Raw genomic sequence first — 24,976 nt, forward strand, 5'->3', positions numbered from 1 at the left:
AAAATTAACCACTTAGTTGGCTCCACCTCTGAACCAGCAAAGGGTGCTCTCCAATTTTTTCAAAAATAAGCCTGGTGACCCCTCAGTTATCTCGGAGCTCTGTATACATAAGTTTTTTTTCCTCTTTGTGTTCACAGGTCCATCGAGTCTGGACAGCTCCTCTGAGTGAGGAAGTGAAGATTTTAAGTGCCCTGGTGGTGGCAATGAATGGTGTGAAGGCAAAAGCCCTGGGGTGTCTCTACCAGCAGCTGAAAAGCCTCCGGAGCCCAGCACGGCCCTGCAGCCTGGCTGCCTGCTCCAGGAAAAACAGGAATGCTGCCTGTAAGTGCGTTTCATTTTATCCAAAAATATTGGATATTTGCCTAATGGAGATGCTGAGGTAGAAAGAGAAAAGGTGTAGTTAAGCCTTGTTCTTATTTGTTAGGTAATCAAAAGGGGGAACCTGAGAATGTGACTGAAGGATGAAAGAAAAAAGAGCGAGAGGAACTAGAGATGGAAATACCTTATGGAATTGCAGGATTAAAATGTTGTTCTCTATTTCTGTTGTCAGTGCTACCAGGTTGTTTGGGATTTTCACTTGTGACTACAGTGAAGAAACAATATACAATCGCTACTTTCTAACTTGGTCCTGCAATGTTTGACTGGTCACACAGAAATAAGGGTAACTCAAAACACATTTAACACAAGTTGAGTCTGACTTTGAATTTCACGGACACCACAATGTTTAATCTTGAAAATGAGGCCCAGTACAAACCAAAACCTTTCTAAATGTGCTGTACAGATATACAATAAATCACTGTGAGGTGCAGGATACTACTGGAAGATGTTAAAAATTTAGTTATTTAAAATACTGATTAAGTGGCTTATAGATAAGATGAGGCCACCAGAGGTTGTGTGTCTGCACAGATAACGTCAGCTGGAGAACAGTTGAGTCATTTTTTCCATTTGGAAAATCCTTTTGTTTCCTATTTTTTCCTCTTGAAATGTATTCAGTTTAACTTTTCCCAAAGAACAGCCAGATAGATCCCTGCTTGAATACTGAGGTGTGATTCCTTTCTTTTTCAGTTACCAAACACCAAATTTTGTGTTTACTTAATTGATGAGAAAACAGATGATTTTGTGTCACAAAGTTTTGTTTCTATTGAAAGCCAGAAGAAATATTCAGTAATTTCAATGTTTAATAGCTCTGCACTTGTAAATGCATTTTTAAAAGGCGATTTTTAAATCTACAGAAGATGCCTAATCTTAGAAGCAAAATTAGTATTGAATTGTTTTACCAGTGAAACAACCACAAGGAAGAGCCTAATTCCTAATGCAAAATGAAAATGATCCCACTTGCATCCATGACAGTGTTTTCCTCTTTTCTGACCTGTGCAGAACTTTCTTAGCACAGCTCAAAGGTCTCTTGAACTTTTACTTCCTTCCCTACCAGTTTTGTCTTGACAAGCAGGCTCAGAAACTTCATTTTCCTGATTAAAATAAGGAGAAAGACATTCTTCCTCTATTCCAAGAAAAGCTCTACAGTAAAGTTTAGAAAAACAATGATTCAGCCTCATAAAATAATAGCTTTTCTAACAAATTAGTATTAATTAGGTACATGTAATAGTAGCTTTTCCACTGAATTCATATTAATTAGATGTGTTAATTAGTCCGTCAATACACAGATGGGTGGGTGCACATGAGGGAATATATTCACAAGCACTGTCCATATTGCTCCTTTATCTCCAGTTTGTGATAAACTTTTTCAATTCAAGAGCCAAAACCCAAACCTCTGCCAGACAGTGCAGTGCTGGGCTCCCACAAACTGCTCGTGGTGACAGGAATTACTGCTCCAGAGGGGAAATCCAGAGAAACCCCTGGAACTGTGGTTAAAAAGGTCATTATTCTGTATCTTTATTCATTATTTTTTATAATTTATTCACTATTTTTATATTTGAAGACACAAACAGAGATTGCAAGTGAATATTTATTATGAGTCCAACAACTTCCAATGTGGAGACACAGACAATATAAATCATTAAAAAGTAATGGAATTCATGAAAAGGCAGCACAGGATCCCTCTATGCAATCCCAATTCTTCTGCTTGTTCAGTGTTAACATCCCACAAAATTTTATGGCCTATGGAGTTAAGAACTTTAGGAATGGAATTTATTAGGCTGAAGTGTTCCATTTCTGTTCAGTCACAGAAGGTGTAACTGTAGGAAAACTATCTGCAACTGTTCAGTGGGGCAAGAAGTCAAACTGGAGAAAAACTGAGTTCTCCAGATTTCCACATGGAATGGAGAATTATTTTATGGTTACACATAAGAAGAGATCCCATTCCAGGAAAGGATCATCCCACGCTGCTCTATCGAAAGACCACTGAATAAATAACTACAATTGGTATCTATTTTTACTCACATTCCTCTTTTTTATTAATGATTGACAATATTTATTACTTAAATCTTTCTCTACTCCGTGCCATTCATGCAGCAAATGCCAAAACAAACTGATTTAGGAAAACATTCCCTTTGGAATGGCTGGTTTTGGCAGGCAGTGAGTAGACAGGAGCACTGAGTAAGACAAGTCTGGGGGTTATTCACAGTGAACTCGGCCCTTAACTGAGACAAGGGTTAAACAAGTTGAAGGCTGATACTTCCTAGAGCCTTTTTTTGGCTTCTTTTCCTGTGCTTCACTGGGAAAGAACTGTCAAAACACTGCTGAGGATCGTGGCATGTATGTAAGAATTCCTAGTGATGTGGAGGCCCACAGTGGATGTCTGTGCTAAGCTCTGGGGTACCTTGTAACTACATGTGGAGGTGCTGCTTTCAGACATTATTTGATTATAATAGTTTCTGGAAAAGCTCTCCATGGGGATTTTAAGCCTATGGATTTATTTTTAACTAAAATAAAATTTTAAATCTAGAATTGGATTATTTTAACTTTATCCCCAGTAATTATTGCCAGAGCAGACCTGAATGGCTTTTTCTTTTTAGAAGTAGTTACAAGAAAAGCAGAATCAAGTGCAGCAGTGCCACCCAGTCCAGGTGTGCCATCTCCAGGACTGCACAAACAACTGCAGGGACTCCCCAAATTGTCCAGGAGATATCTCCCAAGCCCTTTCCATGCCTGCATGCATAATTTTAGCAAATGTTTTTATACAGCAGAAGATAAAGCCTCTGTTTGCTTTACCTTGCCAAGTAGAATTACTTCCTCCTTATCTGGACTTAGCCTCAGCCTCTGCCTCCTCATCCAGCTCCTATCTCAGCCAAACATTCTGGAAGCAGAGAAAAGCTCAGCATTTCTCAATCTGTGCTGCTTCCCCGTGGAGCTCAGGGCACCCTGTCAGCTACATCCCTTTGATAAAAACCACTGGGCTGTTTATCAATAAACTGGCCCCAATCACAGTCCCCATCTGACATCAATTCAACTCAACTTCAACACCTTGTCACGATGGACCTCAGCCAACCATCGCTGTTATCCCCCAAAATCGTCATTCATACAAAAAAACCTTCCAAGAAATCAATCTATCCTGGATTTCCTTGGCAATATTCAACCCAAGTGGCTGAAGCAGAGTCTTTTAAAGTTTAAAATGGTTCTTTATTGAGTTTCAGGAATAAGTGTATTTTATTTTCTCACTCAGAATGTGTTGCTACAGCAAACAGTCCTGCCCAACTCAGGACAAAACCTTATTTCCTTCCCCTGGGTGGGGTTTCTCAGCTCTTCCCACCCTGTTGTCCTCCCTGTCTTATCTTGGATCTGGAGGAAGCTCGTTTGAAAATCTCTGTGTAAACAAATCAAAGGACTGGATTCCACAGATTTTTTCCTCTTTCTTTTAAGATTAAAACCATAAAGACTGAACTCTACTGAAGCTGAGCCATTTTACCCCTCATTTTCTAACCCCTATGTGAGATCTTCTGCCCAGGATGCTTAAATAGAATTTAACACTGAAGCCTTGAAAAAAGTTTTGTCTCTTTAAATCAAGTTTATAACAGTGTAAATTGGCAGTAAATCCTTTCATTTAACTCAATTTATTTTGGATTTTTACCACAGAACTGTGGCCTTCAAAATATTTGCTTGGAAACTGTGTTATGAGTTATAATTTATATACTAATTAATTATAATTTATATATTAATACAACCTGTATTTTCATCTGGATCTTGACTCCCAGCCAGAAGCTTTTGATACTTGTATCAATCCTAAATGGACTATTTAATTGCAGTTTTGGAGTAATTGTTAATAATAGAAAATAATTCCAAAGATTGGGACTATTTGGATGGCTCTGTATATCTACTTCAGCTGGGAAAGATAGGAAAAAACCCACAATGCAAATGTAAGAAGCCTCCAAATACTGTAAAATTAAATGGAACATCACTGTGTCTGTCTGGGAGGCCTAAAAATCAAATAAATCAAGCACAGATTAGGTCTGTTTGTGGCAGATCTCTCTTCACAGGTGATTTACAACTTGGTCATGCTTTTTATATGACAAAATTTACTGTAACTGCTCTGACCATAATAGAGATGTGTGTGTAACAAAGGTAAACAACAGACAGACCCATTCTCAGTGAGCAAAGGCTGCAAACTGCTCACTTCATTCGTAATTCCCACCTTGTCTTTAAGTAACTTTGAATATTTGAAAACAGATCTCGTAGATGAGGGTCCTACTTCTCCTTCCACACAGATCCTGCATCACTTGAGCTCATCCCTTGGGCCAATTGCCAGACTTCTGGTTGTGGAAACCATTCTGAGATCAGGAACAAGAGAGAAAAGAGCTGAAACCCTCCCAGATGGCCCAGAAATGTAACGATTTGGGGAAAACGGGAGAACAACAGGGATACTGTAATTCTGGCTGCTGTTCTCTCCAGCTTTAGCTGCATTAGAGCTATGTCTCCCTTGCACAATGCACCATCTCTAACTGGAGTACAGCCAACGGAAAACTCTGTTTCTGGAATGGTCCAGAAAAGATTTTGGCCACATTGCCTTAGTGCTTGGAACAAAGTTGAGGGCTTATGTTTCCTCTTGCACAGGTAGTTTTTGTTCTTCTATCTGCAGGTTCAAAGCAAAACATCTCACTGCCACAGACCATTTTGAAGGGTTTTTCTTTCACCTCTGAGAGAAGAAAAGGTTTCTTTTAATTAAATGCCAGCGTTTCAATGACGTTTATTCTCAGTAAGAAATAACGTGCACATAAAAGTTGGATGGAGAATCTACAAATGATTCAAAAGGAAAGCAAAAATATTGTGTCTAAATTATTTCTCTTTAGTTTTGCACTGGAACAGCCCACTGTTTCTCAAAGCATGTGCTGTAAGAACTTCCCTTTGGTTTTGCTCTTCAGCCCCCAAGAAATGACTCATTCTGTCCAGCTTAGTAACTCTGTAATAAACCTTTCAGGATCAACCCCCTAAAAAGCTCCATGGTGTTGGGTCATCTTAATGCCACAGTGTAAAGCAGGGAGAATAAACCCCAGACCCCCTATTTATGCTGAATATAAAATATCTGAAGTTTTGTCTGAGCTGTGATTAAGCTGAAGCTCATCTGGGCTGTCCTGATGACCAGGAGGTACCTGCTGTTCATCAGAAGCTTCAGCAGCAGACACATCTGACCTGTGCTAAATAATTGCCTAACCATGATCAATAAGCTGTTAAACTGTGATTAAGCCTGACTGAATCATGATGTTTATGGGCAGCAAGTCTTTTCAATTTTCTGAGTACTTATCTCTTCTTTTTAAGTTACAGGGAGCTCTATATGAAAATAGTAAATTAGCCTCCTGAAAAACATTGGGAGTCAAATCAAGAATCCATTTTGTTGCACTTGAACTCCACTACACAAAAAAGATTGTGCTTTAAAGAAGGTGTATCTTGGCAGGGAAGAAGCAAAATGAAATTTAAACACAGCTTACTGTCCTAAGATCACAAGCTGTTTGTACATCTCCTGATGATCTGTTTTCTGATTGTATAGCCACTCAAAGCAAATAACTCACCAGATTTCAACCTCCTCTTACTCAACTCAGGAGTACTTTAAACTGTGAATGCAATGAAAACGTCTTACATAATGTTGTAAACCAGAGCAAACACTTCTTGGTTGACTCTAGTTGAGTATCTAGTCCTGTCTCCTCTTCAGTAAAACATTGTCAATCCCACATCAGGTTTCTCATGAAAATTCAAAAGAACTCATCCTAACAAAAGAAAAAATCCCCAAAAGCGAAATGACATGTGTAAAATTATTTGAAGAGAGTAACTATGAAATAAGATTCAAAACAGATGGTAAGATGAAGGCCAGGAGCTGAGGGAGGTGTTCTGCTCCTGGCTGGCTGCCCAACAGCTGGCAAAAATGAGAACACTTTATCTCTGCTTTCACTGACATTCAGCTTTCTACAGGCTTTTCTTTATAGTGTGTTCCTCACTGGCAGGTAGATAAGAGAAAAGGTGTGAGGAGCAACCAAGGTTTTAACTAGTTTCATCAAGGTTTCACTGCCTCAAGCAGTGCTAGGTGAATATGAGTTGACTCCTTTTACCATCCAAGGTGGGGCTGTTTTGGCCTCCTGCCTTTGGGACAGCCAAGAAAAGTGGCCATAATGTTAACTTTTCCTAAGTTTTCTATATATAGTTTGGGGTAGGGACCTTGCTGTGCCAGGGCCACCCATCTCTGTGGGTGATGGGGATACTCTTGGTGAGAGGGGACACACTTTTGGTGTGATGGAAGACTTGGTGTGAGGAGATAGACTTGGTGCCAAACAATCGGTTTTGGTGTGAGGGAATAAATACTCTCTTGGTGTGAGGAGACACAGTTTTGGTGTGAGGGGATACTTTTTTGTTGTGAGGGAATGTACTTGGTGCAAAGTGATTGCTTTTGGTGTGAAGGGATAGACTTGGTGTGAGGGGAATAAATACTCTTGGTGCGAGGGGATGCTTTCGGTGTGAGGGGATGCATTTGGTGCAAAAAAATCCATTTTCGTGCCAGGGAATAAATATTCTTTTGGTGTGAGGGTATAGACTTGGTGCGAAGTGTGAGGGAATAAATACTCTTGGTGCGAGGGGGATACACGTGGTGCGAAGAAATCAGTTTTGGTGTGAGGGGATGCACTTTTGGCATGAAGGGATAGACTTGGTGTGAGGGAATAAATACTCTTGGTGCGAGGGGATACAGTTTCGGTGTGAGGGGATGCACTTGGTGAGAAAGAATAAATACTCTTTTGGTGTGATGGGACACACTTTTGCTGTGAGGCACAGGGACGAGCCTGCCCACGGGCAATGGCGAACTCGCACACACAGGGAACTGTTGTGGCTTCTCTACCGTTGTGACAGGATGGAACTCCGGTGATGTCGGCCCGCCCCTGAGGAAGCGCTGCGGGCCGGGCCGTACCGCCCCCACCCCGCCTCAGGCGGGGGCGATGGCGGCGGGGGGGCCGTGCCGGAAGGGGCCACTCTGGGCCGGGCCGGGCTGGGCGGTGGCGGCTCCGCGATGGCCCCGGCGATGCTGCCGCTGCTCCGCCGCGCTTGGGCGGCCGCCGCCTCCACCCGGCGGGGCACCCGCCGCTGCAGCCTGGGCGCCTGCTGCTCCTACCGCCTGCGAGACGCCCGTGAGTGCCAGCGACCCCCGCGACGGGCTGCCTGGGGCCGGGGCTGCGCTCACCCCTCCGGGCGAGCGGCTCCCAGCGCCCGAGGAAGGCAGGTCGCTGCCCCGAGCTCTCCCCGCTGCCCACCCCGCTCTCCCCTCCCCTCGCTGCCCTGTCCCTCCATCGCTCCCAGCCCCCTGCGCTGAGGGGGCTTAGTGTCGGAGCGGCAGGGACACCGAGTCCAGCCGGGCTTTGTCCGCGACTTCCTCGGCCGAAATGTCAGGGGGTGACTGTGTTTTGAATATAGAGCGTATTTTGTGCCGCGTTACCTGCGGCAGGTGACCTTATGTGGCCCGATAAAGTTTGCTCTTCTCTAGGAAACAGAGGGGGAAGGTTGTTTAGCCACCCGGCACGTGAGTGGTTTGTTAAAAGATTTGTCTCTAATGAAGTAGACTGTAATGTTTGGGGTTCGGTGGATGCACAGGGCACAAAAACCTGTCTGTGGGTCATCAGTGTCGGGGACAGCAGGTGAACAAGTGCTCCCCATCCACACAGATCTCAGGTCTGGTTTTAAACAGAATAAACTGTAGAAACTCCATCTGGGCATTTACCCAGTTATCCTGTGTCCAGTGCAATCCCAGGTCAGCTGATGGTACTGATGTCCAAGGAAAGCTGAAATGGAGTGCTGAGACTCTGGCAAAGCTGGAAAACAGAAGACAGCTTAAAAACCAACTGGCAATGAAAGGAAAAAATTCTTTTTTGTGGAATATAAGGAGAAAGAATTTCTTTGAAGAGCATTTTCCAAATGCAGAAAGGTACTGACACAGTTCTAAGTCAAATTAACTGTGTTTGCCTGTGTGGTTTTGAGTCATGCAGCTGGAATGTAATATTTTTGTTTTACTTTCCTGCTCATCAGCTGACTCAAATTAGCCTTTGGTGACAAAGCACCTTCCCTTGCCAAAAAGTTCTGAAGCGTTTAGCTCTGTATCGTGCATCAGAGCCTGACTCTCCTCATCATCTTCCAGTGCATCCACTTTGGCAGAGCCCACTGACAATTCCTGGAGGCACCCGACAGTCTCCCATCAACATCCAGTGGAGAGACAGTGTTTATGATCCCTTTCTGAAGCCTCTGAAAATCAGCTATGACCCAACAACATGTCTTCACATCTGGAACAATGGATATTCATTCCTTGTTGAGTTTGACGATTCTACTGATAGATCAAGTAAGCAAAACCCAGAAAAATCTATTTAATGTCTCATTAATACTTAGAGAGGAGATGTTGCGGGACGTGAATCTCAGGACAAGTGTTGAAGATGAATGTACAGTAAAAAATGCTGTAGCTAAACATGAATTTACAGTGGTGGGAATTGGAATGAAGGAAGTCTATATAGGATTCGTTTTTATTATGTTGCACAAATGCCCTGTTGTATGTTGAAACTTATTCCTATTGCACGAGCCTCAATGCCTTGTCTTTTAGGTCACAGCTTTGTCTATATGAGTCAATCTTCAGTCATATATATGTGTATTTACCTCTTTTAAATCAGATTCCATCACTGCACTTTATTGAAGTAATCTGCCACTTATCTTTTTTTGGGCTGTTAACAGTTATATTTAATGCATTTGAAATAATCAGCTGCCAAATTACCTGCAGTTGGAAAGCACAAATGCTTATCTCCATGGGCTTTTGGGGAGTTAAACAACACTGAGCTGCTGCCCAGGGAGCAGGTGTGTGTGTTCCTGTTGTTTTAGGGCAAGAGGAGTCGTGCATGGAAAATCCAGTCATGCATTCCAGCAATTTCATGGGAATAAGTCTCTGACGTGAGCAGCTCAATCTTTTTAAATGCTCAGTAGGGCCAAGTGAGTTAAAATCAAGATACTGCTCCCAAATTCCAGATTTTTTTGTTCCTTTTAAAAGTTGCCTTTACCAAAGGATATTGCAGGTATGTGTAAGGATATTTCATAAGGCAGGAGAACTGAGCATGTGATTACTCAGCTTGTCCTGGAGGGAGCAACTGAGAGACCCTGAGCAAGTTTGAACCTGTTGGATCAGAGTAATTTGTGTTTAAGGTGACTGCTCACTGTGAGAGATCCTACAGCTTCCTGAGGGATTTAGTAGTGCTCTTGGGAAGGGAGCTTTCAGCAAACAAATATTTTGTGTTCACAGTACCAGTATTTTTGATCGATGTTTGGAAGGAGGCTGATAATGCAGCAAAAATGGTGGTGGTGGTGGAATGCAGGGAGCTGGTGTGACATTTGAGGCTTCTTTTTTCTTTTATTGTTTCCAGCTCTTCACTCAGAATATCAGTTTCCAAGAGGGGATATTCTTGCTCTTGCTTATTTGAGAGCTGTTATATGTAATGGAGAAGCCAAGTCCCACCCTTCTGTTTCTGCAGCACAAACTGCTGTTGCATTATGGAGGTGGGATTAGGGGAGACACATCACTTGTCAGCTCATCAGTGATTTTAACTTACTAACTTTAGGTTAGGTTTGCTTTTAATTTAACAGCCTTTTGCTTTATACAGCCACACCCTGCTATCTGTTGAGGGATATGATCCTGAAAAGTATTTGGTGGATATCAAAGTTGGTTTTTCTTCTGCGAGAATCGATGTAACAGAGGGGAATTGCCTTTTCATCATCCTCATCTTCCTCAGATGAATTCAAGTCCATGAAGGGGTGGGATGGCATCAAACATCAGTGACAGGCACCAAAGTGACAGAGAAACACCAGATAGTGAGATGGTGCTGTATAACCCCCCAGTTTTCAAGTGCCTGTCTCTCTCCTCCACCTTTCTCTCTTTACTCTTGCCATTTCTGATTTTTCTTTCTGCCAGCTTCTGTCTAACAAGACTAGAAATCCAGAGAAGAAAGCTTGTGAACAAACAAAAGCAACACAGTTGAAACAGAAGATGGAAAAGACAAAATGAAATGTACACCCAGGATAGACAAAAATTCCCGAATCCTGAGATGAGGCAGAACAAGAGTTGGGCTAAAGCTGAAGGTAGTGCTGCTTGTGAGCAGAGAAGGAGGAGGAAGAGGGTGAGGGGAAGGTAGGTGCAGCACGTGGTCCTGTCTGTGTGTGATGCCATCAGGAAATGAGGCTGAAACAGAACCAGGGTTGCAATAAAAAGCTGGTGTGATTCTTTTCCCTCGTTGTTGTTACAGTTCCTTTAAACTTCTGGTTTGTTTTGAATTATCCAAATTGTAATTTGAGAGGAAATGCTTGTAAAGGGACTGTAAGTTCCTATTTGTTTCCTGTTACTTTCTGGTGTCCACTATAGGAATCTGAGTCTCTACATCTGTGTGTCTGTGCCTAAAGTTACTTGTGAGGCAAGTATTTAAGTGAATGTGATTATTAGCACAAATTTAGTCACTTGTGGGTTTGCATCATCACGTGATGAATGGTTCATGTTAGAGCACAGACACTTTAATTGGGAAAGATTTGGCATTTCTTCATCCCACCCCTTCTCCATCACAGAGTCACAGAATGGTTTGGGTTGGAAGGGACCCTAAAACTCATCTCATTCCAGCCCCTGCCATGGCCAGGGATACCTTCCACTAGACCAAGCTCCATCCAACCTGGCCTTGAACACTTCCAGGGATGGGGCATCATGATTTCTCAGTGATGGTCACTATTACATTTGTTCTTAGAGGTCAGCAGTAGTGGGTGAAATGAATTAAATGCATTTTCATTCCTGTTTGAGCTTCCTCCGTTACCACAACCAGGCCTGTCCAGTTAGAATTCCAAACCTGCTGGCTGACTTTCAGGGAAAAAAATAAGGCATGAAAAGCTCTTAATGCCTCTCATTGTTTTCTCCTTAGCATGAAAGTGATTCACTTATTTTCAAAAGCAGTGTTGGGATTGGGTACTTTAGACCATGGTTTGCTATAAAACTTCACCATGTCCTGCAGTGAAGTGAAAATCAGCAGATGCTGCTGGTTTAGTGGTGGCCTTGGCAGTGCTGGGAGAACAGTTGGACTCATGATCTTAAAGCTCTTCCCACCCTAAATGATTCTCTGATTCTATATGTGTTATTAGCCCTGTGGCAGTAATTATGGTTCCTCATTTGCCAGATGCTCTGATATAATAAGGAGCAAGATGAATTTGCAGGATATTGCTGGTTCAATTAGGAGGAAATGAGTAAAACCACAAAGCTGGGCAGAGACTTCTTCATTCGTATCTTTGCAAAATGGGGAGAGGCCTTCTGAAATCAGGAGAGCAGACTGAAGGTTTGCCTTTATTCATGGCTAAAAAGTGCATTAAGGCTTCTAGAACTCAGAGTCTTGCCCAGGGGCAAGTTTAGATACTTCCTGAAGTGTAGCTTGAATATTTGCATATTTTTGGCTGTGCATGAAATCTTTTCCCTTTGGTTCTGCAGTCTGAAACGTGTTGAAGCAGAATAGTATGTTTGGATTTTTGTAACTCGGAGGAGAATTGAACATGTGACACAATATACTGATTTTTCTGGCAAAAATTTTTTGCAGTCTCGATTGTCACGAAAATGTCAATATTTTTTCACAGCTATTGAGGCTTTGCTGGGATGTCATTCAGTACATGTGTCATTGCTGCAGCCAAGCAACAGGTCACTGTTTCAGTGTAAATGGTTGTTGTACTTGATGGTTTTTTTTTTTGTGGGCAAATATTTGTCAAGGATTTCCTTGTCTGGACAATTCTAAGTCATGTTTATTAATATGTGTGTCTTGTTGTGTTTTTTAGTAATCGTTGGAGGTCCCTTGGAAAACCAGTACAGGCTAAAGCAGTTCCACTTCCACTGGGGAGCTATAAATGACTGGGGTTCAGAGCACACAGTTGACAGTAAATTTTACCCAGCAGAGGTATGAGATAAAATGCTGAACAATGCAAACACTTGTCTCAGGTGTAAATATTTAAAGAGAAAATGGATTATTTAATTCTTCCAGCCACAGCTGTAACTCAAGAGGCCTGATCCTCCTTACCTTGTACGTAATAAATTTGTCTTGTGTATGTGATCCCCAGAGCCTTGGCTACTGTTCAAAAGTTTATTCCAATTATGGGCAATTTTTTTGGCATTTCTTAAATTATTAGAATGATGTACAGCAGAGTTCTCTGGCAATATGGTGGTTATTATCATCACTTTATTGTCTGTTTGCAACTCTTAAGCAGTTATTAAAATAGCAAAACTTTTGTGCTTAAGTGATGACTAAGGAAGAAAGAGTCAACAAAAAGGATGGAGAAAATGGGGAAAAATAGGACAGTGTGCTCTGTTCTTCCTGTTAAGAGAGGGACAATCCCTCCAGTTCCAGGAATACTAAGCTTTTCTTTTGTTCCTTTAACTAGCATTTCTGTAGCCAGTCTCCCACAGACTAAATCTCTTTCATATATGGGTCTTCACCTATTGTTTAAGGTAAAAAGAAATAAAAAGGGAAGGGCCATTTTCCAGTAACACTTTGTTCCTCATTTTTGTGGTGTGGTTTCTGAGGCAGCTCATTGCAGTGTCTCGTTGCCAAGGCCCAAATGTAGCCAAGATCAAAAGTGAGGTTTCTTTTCTGTGCTCTGTGCAGGTGCTGATTTCTCACATTTCTGTTTCAGTTGCATCTGGTGCACTGGAATGCTGTGGAGTACCCGACTTTTGAGGAAGCTGTGATGGAAGGGAATGGCCTGGCTGTTATTGGAGTGTTTTTAAAGGTAATTTCATAAGCTCTAGTGATGTCTTTTTGTTTGCATTCTGTTAAAACCAATTCAGGGCAAAATACAGCAGCAAAGGCCAAGGCAGGGTCCTGCTCCTGGGGAGGAATAACCCCAAGTAGCAGCACAGGTTGAGGACTGACCTGGAGAGCAGCTCTGCTGAGAGGAGCCTGGGGGTCCTGGTGGGTGACAAGTTGACCATGAGCCAGCAGTGTGTCCAAGGGCCAGTGGGATCCTGGAGTGTATTGGGAAGAGTGTTGTCAGCAGCTCAGGGAGGTGATCCTGCTCCTCTACTGAGCCCTAGTGAGGCACATGTAGAGTATTGTGTTCAGTTCTGGGCTCCACAGTTCAAGAAGGATAAGGAGCTGCTGGAGAGGGTCCTGCAGAGGCCACAAAGATGATGAGGGGTCTGGAGCATCTCTCTGATGAGGAGAAACTGTGGGAGCTGGGCCTGGTTAGTCTAGAGAAGAGGAGACTGAGAGGGGATCTCATCAATCCATACAAATATCTCCAAGAGGTGTCAGGGTGGTCCCAAACTCTTCTCAGTGGTGCCCAGTGACAGGACAAGGAGCAGTGGCCATAAACTAAAACACTGGAAGTTTCACTTCAACATGAGGAAGAACAACTTTCCATGGAGGGTGTCAGAGCACTGGAACAGCTGCCCAGGGAGGGTGTGGAGCCTCCCTCTCTGGAGACATTCCAAACCCACCTGGATGTGTCCCTGTGTCACCTGCTCCAGGTGACCCTGCCTTGGCAGGGGGGGTTGGACTGGAAGATCTCCAGAGGTTCCTTCCATCATTCTGTGATTACTGTTTTCAAAAAACGTATATTAAGACAGATAAGTAGAACATCAGCTTAATGATTCCTCAACTCCTCCCTGTCCCCTGCAGCTGGGAGCACGGCACGAGGGGCTGCAGACCCTGGTGGATGCCCTGCCAGCAGTGAAACACAAGGTCAGTGCTTTGAAGTGTCCCACTGGAGGTGGGTGGGGAATTTTTAAGGAGCAGTTGGGTACTTGAAGCTTTCAAAGCCTCTTGAAGAAATGAGTCACTTGAGGTTGTATCCCCTTGGAAGGGCACGCACATGTTTCACGCTTGAAGTGGTGGTTTATTTACTGGGGAATTAAGGCTTTTTGATTTTTGTCTGGTCTTTGAGGGGGAGATTATTAGCTCTTTTATAAACACTAAATTTTCTGCTACGGGAACGGGGTTCTCTTCCTGGTTGATTCCTGACTCCTGCCAGGAGAGGGAGTGCTGTATCTCTGATAGTGCTCAGGAGCAGCTCCTGCTCTTCCAGGTCCCTGTTCCCTCTTCAAAGTACACACAAAAAATACACGTGGGAAATTGTAACTTGTAAGCACATCCAGCTGAAGTCACTGTGCCACTATTTCTCACAAGAAGGATTAAAAAAAATTCAAATAAATATTTATGGCAGTGCAGTGACAAATAAACCAGAGGACCTACAAAATCTGTGCACATACATCCATTATTAGAATATAATGTTTTACAACATATGAATTTGAAAGAAACCAAAGTCCAGATATAAAAATAAAAGGTTAGTATCAAGCATCAGGCTCATCAAGCTGCATGTGGGCTGCTCAGAAAGGGATCTCATTTCCAAAGGCTGTCACCCAGCAACTCATCCATGCTTGGTTTAAAACGTTTGAAAATCTTTGTTGCCTTTCCAACATTATCACTGACTTAAGGACCAAATATCACCAGGGGAGGAGGAAGGTCAGAAAATATCTGTTCTCATGTCCTTCCTCCATCTAGAATCTCTCATCCAACCTTCCATTTTTGAACAATTCTTGACTGCAATATTTCTCATTCTCAGTGGGGAATGGATAAAGTGGAAAGGAAAAACGGGATCTTCCTTTCCTGCATTGCCAGTATATCCTCAGGAGCAATGTTTGTGTAGGAAATCCCAGGCTCTGAAGTTCCTGTGTGGTCTCTGATACCTCACTTGTGGGATTGCAGTTCTGGAGATGGGAATATTTGATATAATTCAAATAAAATTTTAGTCCTCTTTCCTCTCCCTCTTGCCTAAAATCACATGGTGAAAAGTAAAACACTGTTGTTTGCAGTCTTTTAAGTGTATCTGGCAGCACTACGTGAAGTTACTCCACCACTTATTCCTCCTTTTCCCTGTTTGCATCCAGCTCCCACAAAGCCACAGGCAGCTGCTCCTTCACTCTCCTTGTTTCTTCTGAATTCTTAATGGCCTGTGGGGACAATGGAAATATTTCAATTTTGTGTGCTCAGCAGCTGCCTCAAATCCCACAAATCTGTGGGATTTTATATTATATTTTTATGTAGATCTTTGTTAATATTCAGAACACCTAATTTCCCATAACATACGTAACATGTACAGTATTTAATCTCACAGTTAAGATATTTTTTAATCTTCTGTCGTTTTTTTCCTCAAAATACAATGCTTAAAAATATTTTTTCTTGGTGTTTAGGACACTGTTATCGAGTTTGATGTCTTTGATCCCTCCTGTTTGTTACCTTCATGTCCTGACTATTGGACCTACGCAGGCTCCTTGACCACTCCCCCTTTGACTGAATCTGTCACATGGATTATTAAGAAGAAGCCAATAGAGGTGGATGAAGATCAGGTAAATCTCAGGTTTATCTTTCATATCATTCCTGTTGCTGCCACAGAGAGGAAGATGCACAGAAGCACTTCCTTGCCAGCAATTCTCTGTGAATGCACAGAGGATTCAGGATTTGAGGAGGAATCCTGACATTACAAGAGCTAATGCTGAAAGACTCAAGATGTTTCTCCAGCTCTCCTCAACTTTGTCAGCTCTTCTCAAAGAGTTTTCTCTTGGTCTGTGATAATGCTGGAAGCTGCCCCTTGAAAACATCAGATGTTTTAGGAACTTCTAAGGTTATTTATTGGAGTGTAATTTTGCTCCCCTCACCAGGAGGTTTTTTGTGGAGGGAAGGTTTTGTGAAATTCCAAACTGAGCTTTGGTGCATGTTCTTGATGGCCACGTGCACAGAAATCTTGGAGGCACTGCAAGGGCTGAGTTGTTCATGTTATAAAAGGTATAAAGTAGATGCAGGGATAAGGAAGATGGTCAGAAGGAGAACTGTGCTACAATTGTGGGGTTTATTGGAAGTCCTCAGGAATTTTTTGCCTCTTCAAAGAGGTGGAGAGTACTTTGAGGGGCATCACAGCATAGAACAAGTGTTAGGAGTTTGCTGCAAAGCAAGTAAAAATGGACAGCCCCCAAAAATCTACTGTTTATTCATGGTTTAAAAGGAACTGAAAATGATCTGTGCATTGTTCCTGTTTTTTGAGGCTTTGATTAGTAATGAAGTGAGAATCCAATGACATGAGGCAAGAGAAATTTGGTTTCTTTAATACAGTTTTGCATGGAGCTTGTCCATCAAGAAAGTCATGCTCCAACCAAACACCAGCTCTGAGGAATAAACCTGCATGTGATTTTAATGTTTTAGTTTACATAAAGGAACAGGATGGGAAGAACTGAAGATTGTTAACAGAGCAGAGAACTGCAGACACAGGGTAGCAATCTTCTTTTAAATTGAAATTTTTCTCATTTTTTCCTTTTTCTTGGCCCTGTACTCTCATTCTTTTATGGCATAGCAGTGACTTAACATTGGAATGCCCTTGTGAGCATTAAAAGCTGATCTGCTGCATACCTTCTCTTAATCCCAGTTATAAACCACTGAGAGAACAACTACCTGGATTGTTGCTTGTTGATGTTCCCTCGTTCCTGGGTGACAGTGTGTCAGGAAGGGTGTGAATTAAGGCTGGGCAGGTTATTTCAAGATGACACATGTTCCAGTATCTGAATAGGAATCAGGTCTGTCTCAGACATGCCACATTTGGGATTTAATCTGCCTAAAGATGGCAGGTGACTGACAATTCCTCTTCTGCATTGACAGGGATGATGGGATAATCTTTGCCAGCGGGTGACAAAGAAGTGCCAGAAATTTGTTTGAAAATTTCTCAGAATACAAATGTAACAGTAACTCCCATTTTTATTCCCCCCCCCAAAGAATAAATGACTTTGTTTCGTCACAAACTCCTACAATCCCCCAGTTAGCCAAGTCACTAAAGTGGACATTTCTCCTTCTCAGCTGGAGGCCTTTAGGATGCTGCTCTTCACCTCAGATGGGGAGGAGGAGAAGAGGATGGTGGACAACTTCCGTCCCCTGCAGCCGCTGATGGACCGAACCGTGCGCTCGTCCTTCCAGGTCAGGCACCTCCTGGACACTGAGGCACAGCCCCAGGGCCACGCTGAGCAGGTCAGGCCATAGGTGTGGCCCATCAACATCAGGCTGCAGCACGTGGACATAATGTTATTTCTCATTATTTTCCCTTTTCCTGCAGTGTATTCCTGCACTTTCACAGCCAGCCCCAGTGGCAGTCCTGCTAAGTGCCCTTTGACCTTCACTAGAGAAGCTGTGAGGGTTTTTAGTTTTGCTTTTCTGAAGAAGTAAATAATATCAACCCTTAACAAATTGACTTGCTTTGAGACAGGGATCAGTAAGGAATTATTAAGACAACTACAGCTAAAATAACAATGGGAGAGCTCTTCCTCTGCCTGTTCTCTGAATTGTTCTGTGTATCTTCAAATGCTGTTTCAGTGCCTTGCATGAGTTAATAATCCTGGTCAAAAAGTTGTTAGCAAGGAGAAAGTGTGAAGAAGTGCAAAGTATTAACACTGATCAGGTGCTTTTGTGAATTTGTTTGAGATCTGAGAAGAGAACTGGAAGAGAAGTAGTTTCTCTAGTCACACATACAGAGACATTTTACCTTCTTCCTTTTTCCTTGGGTGAAAAGAGGAGAAGGACAAAAATGACTTGTAGAATAAAAGCTCTTTCCATTCTGTTGGCTGCACGATCCATGTTTGATGTGGAGGCTGCAGAATGTCCACTCTAAATACATCACAAGCCAGAATACCTTTTCTTAAACCTTTTAACAAATGTAGAAGCTTTTAGCTTTGGCAGCTTTTACTCTTCTGTGTTAATAATGTATCAGGAGAAGAGAGCAGAGGAGAATTCACCAGCATCTCAGGACTGGCAAGAGCAGCAAATTAGGTGAAAATGTCCAATTGATCTCAGAAAACCGATCACATCAAAGGAGAGCAAGATTAGATAAGGCCCAGCTGACCCTCCCAGTGGGATTTGGGGAAAAAAAGCCAAAACCAATCTCTGAAACCTGTGCTAGGACAAAATGCAGCCCTCAGAAAGGTTTTTGATTTCAGTAACTCACAGAGCACCAGTGCACTCTCTTCAGAGTTTTGCCTTAAGATGTATTGTCTTATAAAAAGACTTATCCAGCTTCAGGACAACTGGGGACCAGTTTGTATTTTTAGCACCTTATGGTAACGAGGTCCAGTGGTGGTTGAAATGTATTTGTGGACCAAACCAAGCTGCTGTGGAGCTGCCACCTGCAGAGTCTTATCCTGGAGCTGTGGTCCAATTGCCACGAGTAGTATCTACCTCTGCACATCCTACTACTACTAGGCCTGATTTTCTCTCAAGCACCTTCTTCCCTGGCTCTTTCTGCTTTGCTGGATGGTCAGATTTTCTGGTGAGGAGCAGGTCTGTCTGTAAACCCTGGTGTGATCTTGATTGATTGTGGTTTTGATTCTTGAGGAACTGATCTTACTCATTTGCTTCTCATTGCTGCTGTGATTCAGCACAAGGGAAACGTGACACTGGCTTGTCAATCTAAATCCAGAGCTTTAGAATTGATACTTTTATTTTTAAAGTCCAAGTGTTCAGTTTAAAAGCACTTTAACACTTTTTGGTGTGACCCTGATGATTTTAAAGTTTTGGAATAATCTTGTTTAACCAGTTAAGTGCCCCAATCCTGCCTTTGCTTCCTTAATAGCTCTACCTCAGGCTGTTGTTACTGTGCAACAGTTGTGCCTTTCTGCCCTGGCAATTTGGAATGTGGCCACTTAACTTTGGAGTGACTGTACATGGTAAATGGATGTTTTTTCTGTGTAGTGAATTCAAAATGGCAACATCTCTCTTTGGTTTCTTTGCTTCTCCCAAGCCCTCTTACTGCTTGGGTGAACCTTTCCATGTTGGTTGAACTGTACCATTTCTCTTTGGATGGGGCTTGGAGCAACCTGGTCTAGTGGAAGGTGTCCCTGCCCATGGAAGGGGCTTGGAACTGGATGATCTTTAAGGTCCCTTCCCACCCAAACCATTCCATGATTCCATGATCTCCAGTTTTGGCAATAGGAAAAAAGTGTTTTTACTTTTTACCCGAGTGTACATGGCCTGGTCATTAAGTTTGAGGTTTTTGTTCAGTGCCATTCTTGCAAACACTTCTCTGAAGAGGACCCTGTAGAAGGGTGGCTGTGGTTCAGATATTTTACTACTCATTATTAATAGGAAAAATTATAATATAAAGACATGTTAATGTTGCCTTATATTTAAAAATAGAGCAGACTCGGCAGCACTGGGCTATAGGTGACCTGCATCAATAATATCCTTATCATATATAATATATTCTAAAAAGCTTCATGCAATTGCTCAGTTTTTTAGTTGCCTTGGTAATTTTCACCGAGTTTTTGGGTGTCTCTGCTCCCAAACAAGCTCTGTCTGAGCTTGTTTCACTCCTGGGAAATACAAAATACAGATTTAGAGAACCACTGGGGTGTAAATGTTTAACCTTGAGGTGCTCTGTAATGCTGTGGTACCTCACACCCACCTGAGTTCTCCATGCTGAGGTTTGCTCCACTGAACCACAATTTCCTCCTGGCTGTGTAAATCTCTTTTAACACACCACCACCCATCAGAGGTGATGCTGAATATTCCCTTTTCCAGTGATCCATTTCAAGTTCTCATGGAGATTTACTTTGTTGAAGTATTGTCATTTACTGTTCGAGAATAGGTGCATTATGAAGTCATACAGGTACTAAGCTATACTCCATATTTAGATAAAATCACATCTGTTTTTACTGCCATAAAATTAATAAATTTCAATTTCAGCACTCATCACTTCAAATATATGGAAACAGGGTCAATGTAGAAACAATTAACTCTGCTACAACAATAAGTTTTCTGTTACAGTTATTTTGCTGTTTCTTGCACTTCTGTGCAGTGTTTTAGCAACCTGGTTAAGGCAGGCAGGAGTTCAGTTGCAGGGCAGATTGTTGTTGGAATTTTCAGTTTGGAAATGGACAGAAAGGGAATTTTGGATGTTATTTTAATTTTAACTTGTATGTTACAATGACTTTATTGGCCCTGTGAGTGCTGACTTCAAGGAAATAATTGTGTGCCTGCACATGTGTGTAAAACAGGAGATGGGGTAGAATTCTTTGCCCTTATTCTCTGTTTTGTGTGTATAAAAATGTTTTAATTGTTGGGTAAGAGCTGATATCTGTAATGATTTTGCACAATTAAGTGAAACTTTATTTGAAAGAGGAATCTTTAGGCTCTTTAGGATGGTACAATATGAAAGGGTCAAAGCACATATTTGTATTTTCCTTGCATAGTAGTCACTTTTGTAACTTAACAGTGCCCTGGGAGGCATTCCTGTGGCAATAAGTACTAGGAATTAAAGACTGTAATAGAAATAATTTTGGGAAAACTGACTGAAATGGGAGTGGAAGGTTTTTGAGTACAGACCAGTGTCTGTGTTGGCCTGACTTCCAGCTGCCTTTCAATATTCCTGTTAAATGCTGCTCTTATCTCAGTCTTGGTCACTTTGTGGTTGGAACAACTCCCTTTGGCATTTGAATGTTTGATCTGTATTCCTGCATTCCAGAACTTTCTCACTTCAGGTGTAACCACCTCGTACCCCTGACCATTCTTGTGCTGCCTTCTGCCAGGAATGACCCCAGAGCTGACAGGGGTGTCTCCCTTGGCTTTGAAAGCTCTGAAAACAGAGATTGCTTTGATCTCTACAGGGTTTTAAAGGACTGGAATTGTACTTTGGAGGAAGGGTCCGTTTGTGCCTTAATTTTGAATGTTTTAATTTGTGTTTCTTGGCACATCTTTGCTTTTTTCTTTGTTCATTGTGTTTTCGTGGCTGTTATTACATTTTGTATATTTTAATGTTTGTTATCTGCCTGATCATAATTTACTGAAAATAATTGTCTTAGGAGACAGCATCTGTAACAGGGAATGCCTTTTCCTTCAGTTTTTACCTGCTGTATAGAACCTTGTAGCTGCTGGATTTTACACTGTTACATTAGTGTGCAACTGCAATAAAGGACCAGAGAAACCTGTGCCTGGATCTCGTTGTGTAATTAAACTCTTCAAGTTAAAAACTAGATTTTTCTGTCAAGCAAATAATACAATTCCTCTTTGGGAATGACCCAGTTCATTAGGAGTGGAGTCTAATCAGCTGTCAGATGTGCTGTGATACTTCCAGGCTCTGAAAAGACTCTGCTGAATTGTGTTAGAATGGGAATGAAAGCACAATGCCCTCTCTGTTGCTGCTGTGCTGATGGAAGGGTAACTAATTATTTATTACATCCAGCCAGATGCAACATGCCATTTCCCAGGGGATTCCAGATTTTGAGGATGTTTGCTAAGCTCCTTCATTTGGCACTGATCATTAAACTGGACCTGTCAGCTGAGCTCCTTTCTCTGTTGTGTAATTGGCCTTGATAAAACTGAGCCCATGTGTGGTGTAACTCAAGAGGTTCCCAGTTTGTGGTTGTGGCTACAATAATCTGGTCAAATAACCCGTAAAATGAATTACTTACCACAATTAAAAATTGATACAAGACAGTAAGTTTAGATTAGATATTAGGGAGAAATCCTTCCCTGTGAGGGTGGGGAGGCCCTGGCACAGGTTGCTCAGAGAAGCTGTGGCTGCCCCATCCCTGGAAGTGTCCAAGGCCAGGTTGGATGGGGCTTGGAGCAACCTGGGATAGTGGAAGGTGTCCCTGTCCATGGCAGGGGGTGGGACTGGATGGGCTTTAAGGTCCCTTCCAACCCAAACCATCCTGTGATTCTGTGAAGATTGGCTAATTAGCTGAAATGAGCATTAATTTCTCTGTCTCACTGCAGAGCCATGCTTGGAGTTTAGCTGTCATAGAGAGAGGTTTTGCTTAGCTGAATTAATTCAAACAAGTTTCTACTTATTTTGATGGGAAAAAAATAGGGGATTACATTCCTGGCTAAGGAATCCCCCCAAAAATAATAGTAGATAATGCTTTATAGAAGGCCTCCCCAGTGGTGCTTTTTGGCAGGCAACGTATTGTGTTAGATTAAGAGCGAGGTCAGCTCTGCTGTTTTTACTATTTAAGGGTTCTAGAAGCTGCCACTACTTCCATTTACCCAAGAAAACAAACTTCCAAGCTCTTTGTTAGTGGAGCTGAGGTGTTTGCTGAAGAAATGGCTGGTCTGGTTCCAGGGGGTGGCTGGGTGTGATCAAGGCAGCCCTGCCGATACCTGGTCAAGAACATCCACATTACTCCTGACAAATGGCCAGTTTGCTCCTGCTCCTGGTAATTATTTGTCCTTCTGACAAATCCTTCCTTCCTTCCTTTTTGATGTGACAAACTCCGAGTGCCTGAGTATTAACACATGGAGAACTGATTGGATAATCAAATAGTCTTCAAAGATCCCGTGGAATAACTTGGGGGCCTGAGGAGAGTTAATGTTCTGATAATAACACTTGGCATTTGGGAAGTGCTTTGAAGATATAAAGCACTCTGGGAACACACTGGCAAAGCCAGGATTTTCTCAGGAATACAAATGGAGAAACAGTTGCAGAATTAACTCTGATGGATTAATTTGCAAGAGAGTCAAGTATGTGGTTGACTTGAAATGGGGCAGTTCAGTGGCTGCTATTCCACTGCCTCTGGATCCTGGGACTTCCACATTCTATTAAGAAATTCCCTTTTGGAAGAATTAGAAGAAGATTACTCCATCCTGTTCTTGTGAAAGTCAATGGAAATTTCTGGGCTAATGTCAGGTGTAAAATTCCACAGTCATCAAGCAGGTCATTGGGATTGTCCTGTGCAGGGCCAGGAGTTGGACTCCGTCCAAGTGGGTCCCTCCCAGCTCAGGATATTTTGATTCCAGTTAGTTTATTTGCCTTGAGGTAAGAGCTTGGCCTAGAGAACTGGTGGAGTAAATCCCTCCATGAATGATTCTCTTCACCCAAATACAGACCTAAATTGGAGCATTCATCTGGAAACACCTGAAGGATATATTTTATTTCTATCCCAGTCCTGTCTGCTGAGTCCAGCGTAACAAGGTCAACACAGAGACAATCCCTTAAGTTGTAACTACCTGATTTCATGGTCCTGTGAAAATTTTACCCAACATAAAGCATTAAATGCAGTAACAATTGCTTTAGGTTCCAGCCATAGAGTCTATAATGTTAAGCTGGTAGACTAAAGAAAGGCTTTTAGGGTTACAGAAAAATTCTGATATGTTTTCCTGTTTAATTAACTGTCATAGTCTTTTCAATCCCTTCAGGTTCCCATTTCTAGCTGAAAACTGGAAGTACATGCTTGGTGCCAAGGTAATTTTTTTCTAAGCTTTCTTTCTAAATGTGGATGTTTATATAAACCCAGCAGCAGATTTTTGAGCCCTTGGGCTGAGCAGCCACTAGATGTCAGGTTCGGATTAGTGCTCCCAGGATTAGGCTGCTCAGGATTCCTGGAATGGTTGGAAGTAGTGGTGATGGCAGTTACCAGTGTGAGGTACCTGAAAATGTTACTGAAATGTCACATCTTTCCCCAGAATTCCCATCTGTGAGGTATCTTGGAGAGAACCTTCTGATCCACCCACTGTCTGAAACATGGTCCAGGAGGATGGACAACTTTGAGTTTTGGAGCTTGGGCATGACTTCTTGTGTGACACCAACTAACCCCTGCTGAGAAACAGCTGCTCAGAGGTACCACTTCCACCTCTCAGTGAGAAGGAGTGTCGTTGGGAATCAGAGCTTCCAGGCTCAGAGCTCCTCTCCTATCCTACAAGGGCAAAAGGGAATCTGAATTTGGTAAAAAACTGGCTCCTTTGGCCTTATTGTAGTATCCAAGTGAGCCTCCTTGGATGCAAAACTTGCGCCTGCCCATTTTGCCTGCATGCTGCCAGATTGGTGAATTATTTTATATTTTTGGTTTCCAAACAAACTTTTTTGGTGATTTTGGCATCCAACATGGCAGTCAGATTTGAGATTGGCAAATAATTTTTTTTGGATGATTCTGGCATCTGCCATGACAGGCAGGTTCCTGCAGCGCCTCTGCAGAGATGCAGGTGATGCAGCACCGGGGACTTGGGTGGAAGGTGGATAGAAGAGCAGAGCAAGATGGGACTGGGGGGAGCTGGGAGACACAGGTTCTGCTGAACTGCAGGTTTAGACACACAGGGATCCGTTCTCCTCTTGAGGAACACACAGCCCATGCAGGCAGGAGAACGGATGGTAACACACACCTCCCCTCCGGGCCCCCCTGTACCCGGGGGCAGAGATGTGGGGTGGCCGCTTCGCTTCCCTTGTCCCCTCTTGGGGCAAGGGAAAGTCGGAGGGGGTGGGCATGAGAGAGATGCGCCGGTAGGAGCGGGAACCCCTGGTAAGGAGCGGGTACCGCCGTTAAGGAGCAGGAACCCCCGGTACCAGAGCGGGCACCGCCGGTAAGAAGCGGAGACCCCCGGACAGGAGCGAGTGCCCCCCCGTACGGAGCGGGCACAGCCGCTGCCCAGCGGCCACCGCGCCATCCCGGGGCGCTGCACCACCCTCCTTCCTCCTCCTCTCCTCCTCCTCCTCCTCCTCGTCCTCTCCTCCCCCCGGAAAGGAGCCCGGCCCCGCCGCCGCTCGC

The 24,976-nt window shown here is 42.9% G+C and overlaps 1 protein-coding gene across 4 annotated transcripts; it reads left to right on the forward strand.

The window, feature by feature from the left end:
* Positions 1-69: 69 nt before the first annotated feature.
* Positions 70-24,901, forward strand: CA5A (carbonic anhydrase 5A). 4 transcript variants are annotated; one of them, XM_027646465.1, is made up of 9 exons: positions 70-321; positions 8,561-8,758; positions 12,250-12,368; positions 13,102-13,197; positions 14,088-14,150; positions 15,659-15,814; positions 17,310-17,426; positions 23,634-23,679; positions 23,901-24,901. In XM_027646465.1, the coding sequence occupies exons 1-8, from the start codon at positions 204-206 to the stop codon at positions 23,649-23,651; spliced, it is 885 nt and encodes a 294-aa protein (XP_027502266.1). In that variant the 5' UTR covers positions 70-203; the 3' UTR covers positions 23,652-23,679; positions 23,901-24,901. The 4 variants fall into 4 exon arrangements, with proteins under 4 accessions (XP_027502266.1, XP_027502267.1, XP_027502264.1 ...); XM_027646466.1 differs by lacking the exon at positions 23,634-23,679; XM_027646463.1 differs by lacking the exons at positions 23,634-23,679; positions 23,901-24,901 and having other exon boundaries at positions 71-321; positions 17,310-19,172.
* The last annotated feature ends 75 nt before the right edge of the window (positions 24,902-24,976 follow it).

This window comes from Corapipo altera, unplaced genomic scaffold (genome assembly GCF_003945725.1).
Source record: "Corapipo altera isolate COAL_440 unplaced genomic scaffold, ASM394572v1 62, whole genome shotgun sequence".
NCBI classification, from domain to species: domain Eukaryota; kingdom Metazoa; phylum Chordata; class Aves; order Passeriformes; family Pipridae; genus Corapipo; species Corapipo altera.

Bases quoted from the DNA above. Each gene is read 5' to 3' on its own strand.
- CA5A (XM_027646463.1), top strand. From the start codon at position 204: ATGAATGGTGTGAAGGCAAAAGCCCTGGGGTGTCTCTACCAGCAGCTG. The intron at 13,198-14,087 runs GTAATTTCATAA...TGTCCCCTGCAG, and splicing joins TTATTGGAGTGTTTTTAAAG to CTGGGAGCACGGCACGAGGG. The intron at 15,815-17,309 runs GTAAATCTCAGG...TCTCCTTCTCAG, and splicing joins TAGAGGTGGATGAAGATCAG to CTGGAGGCCTTTAGGATGCT.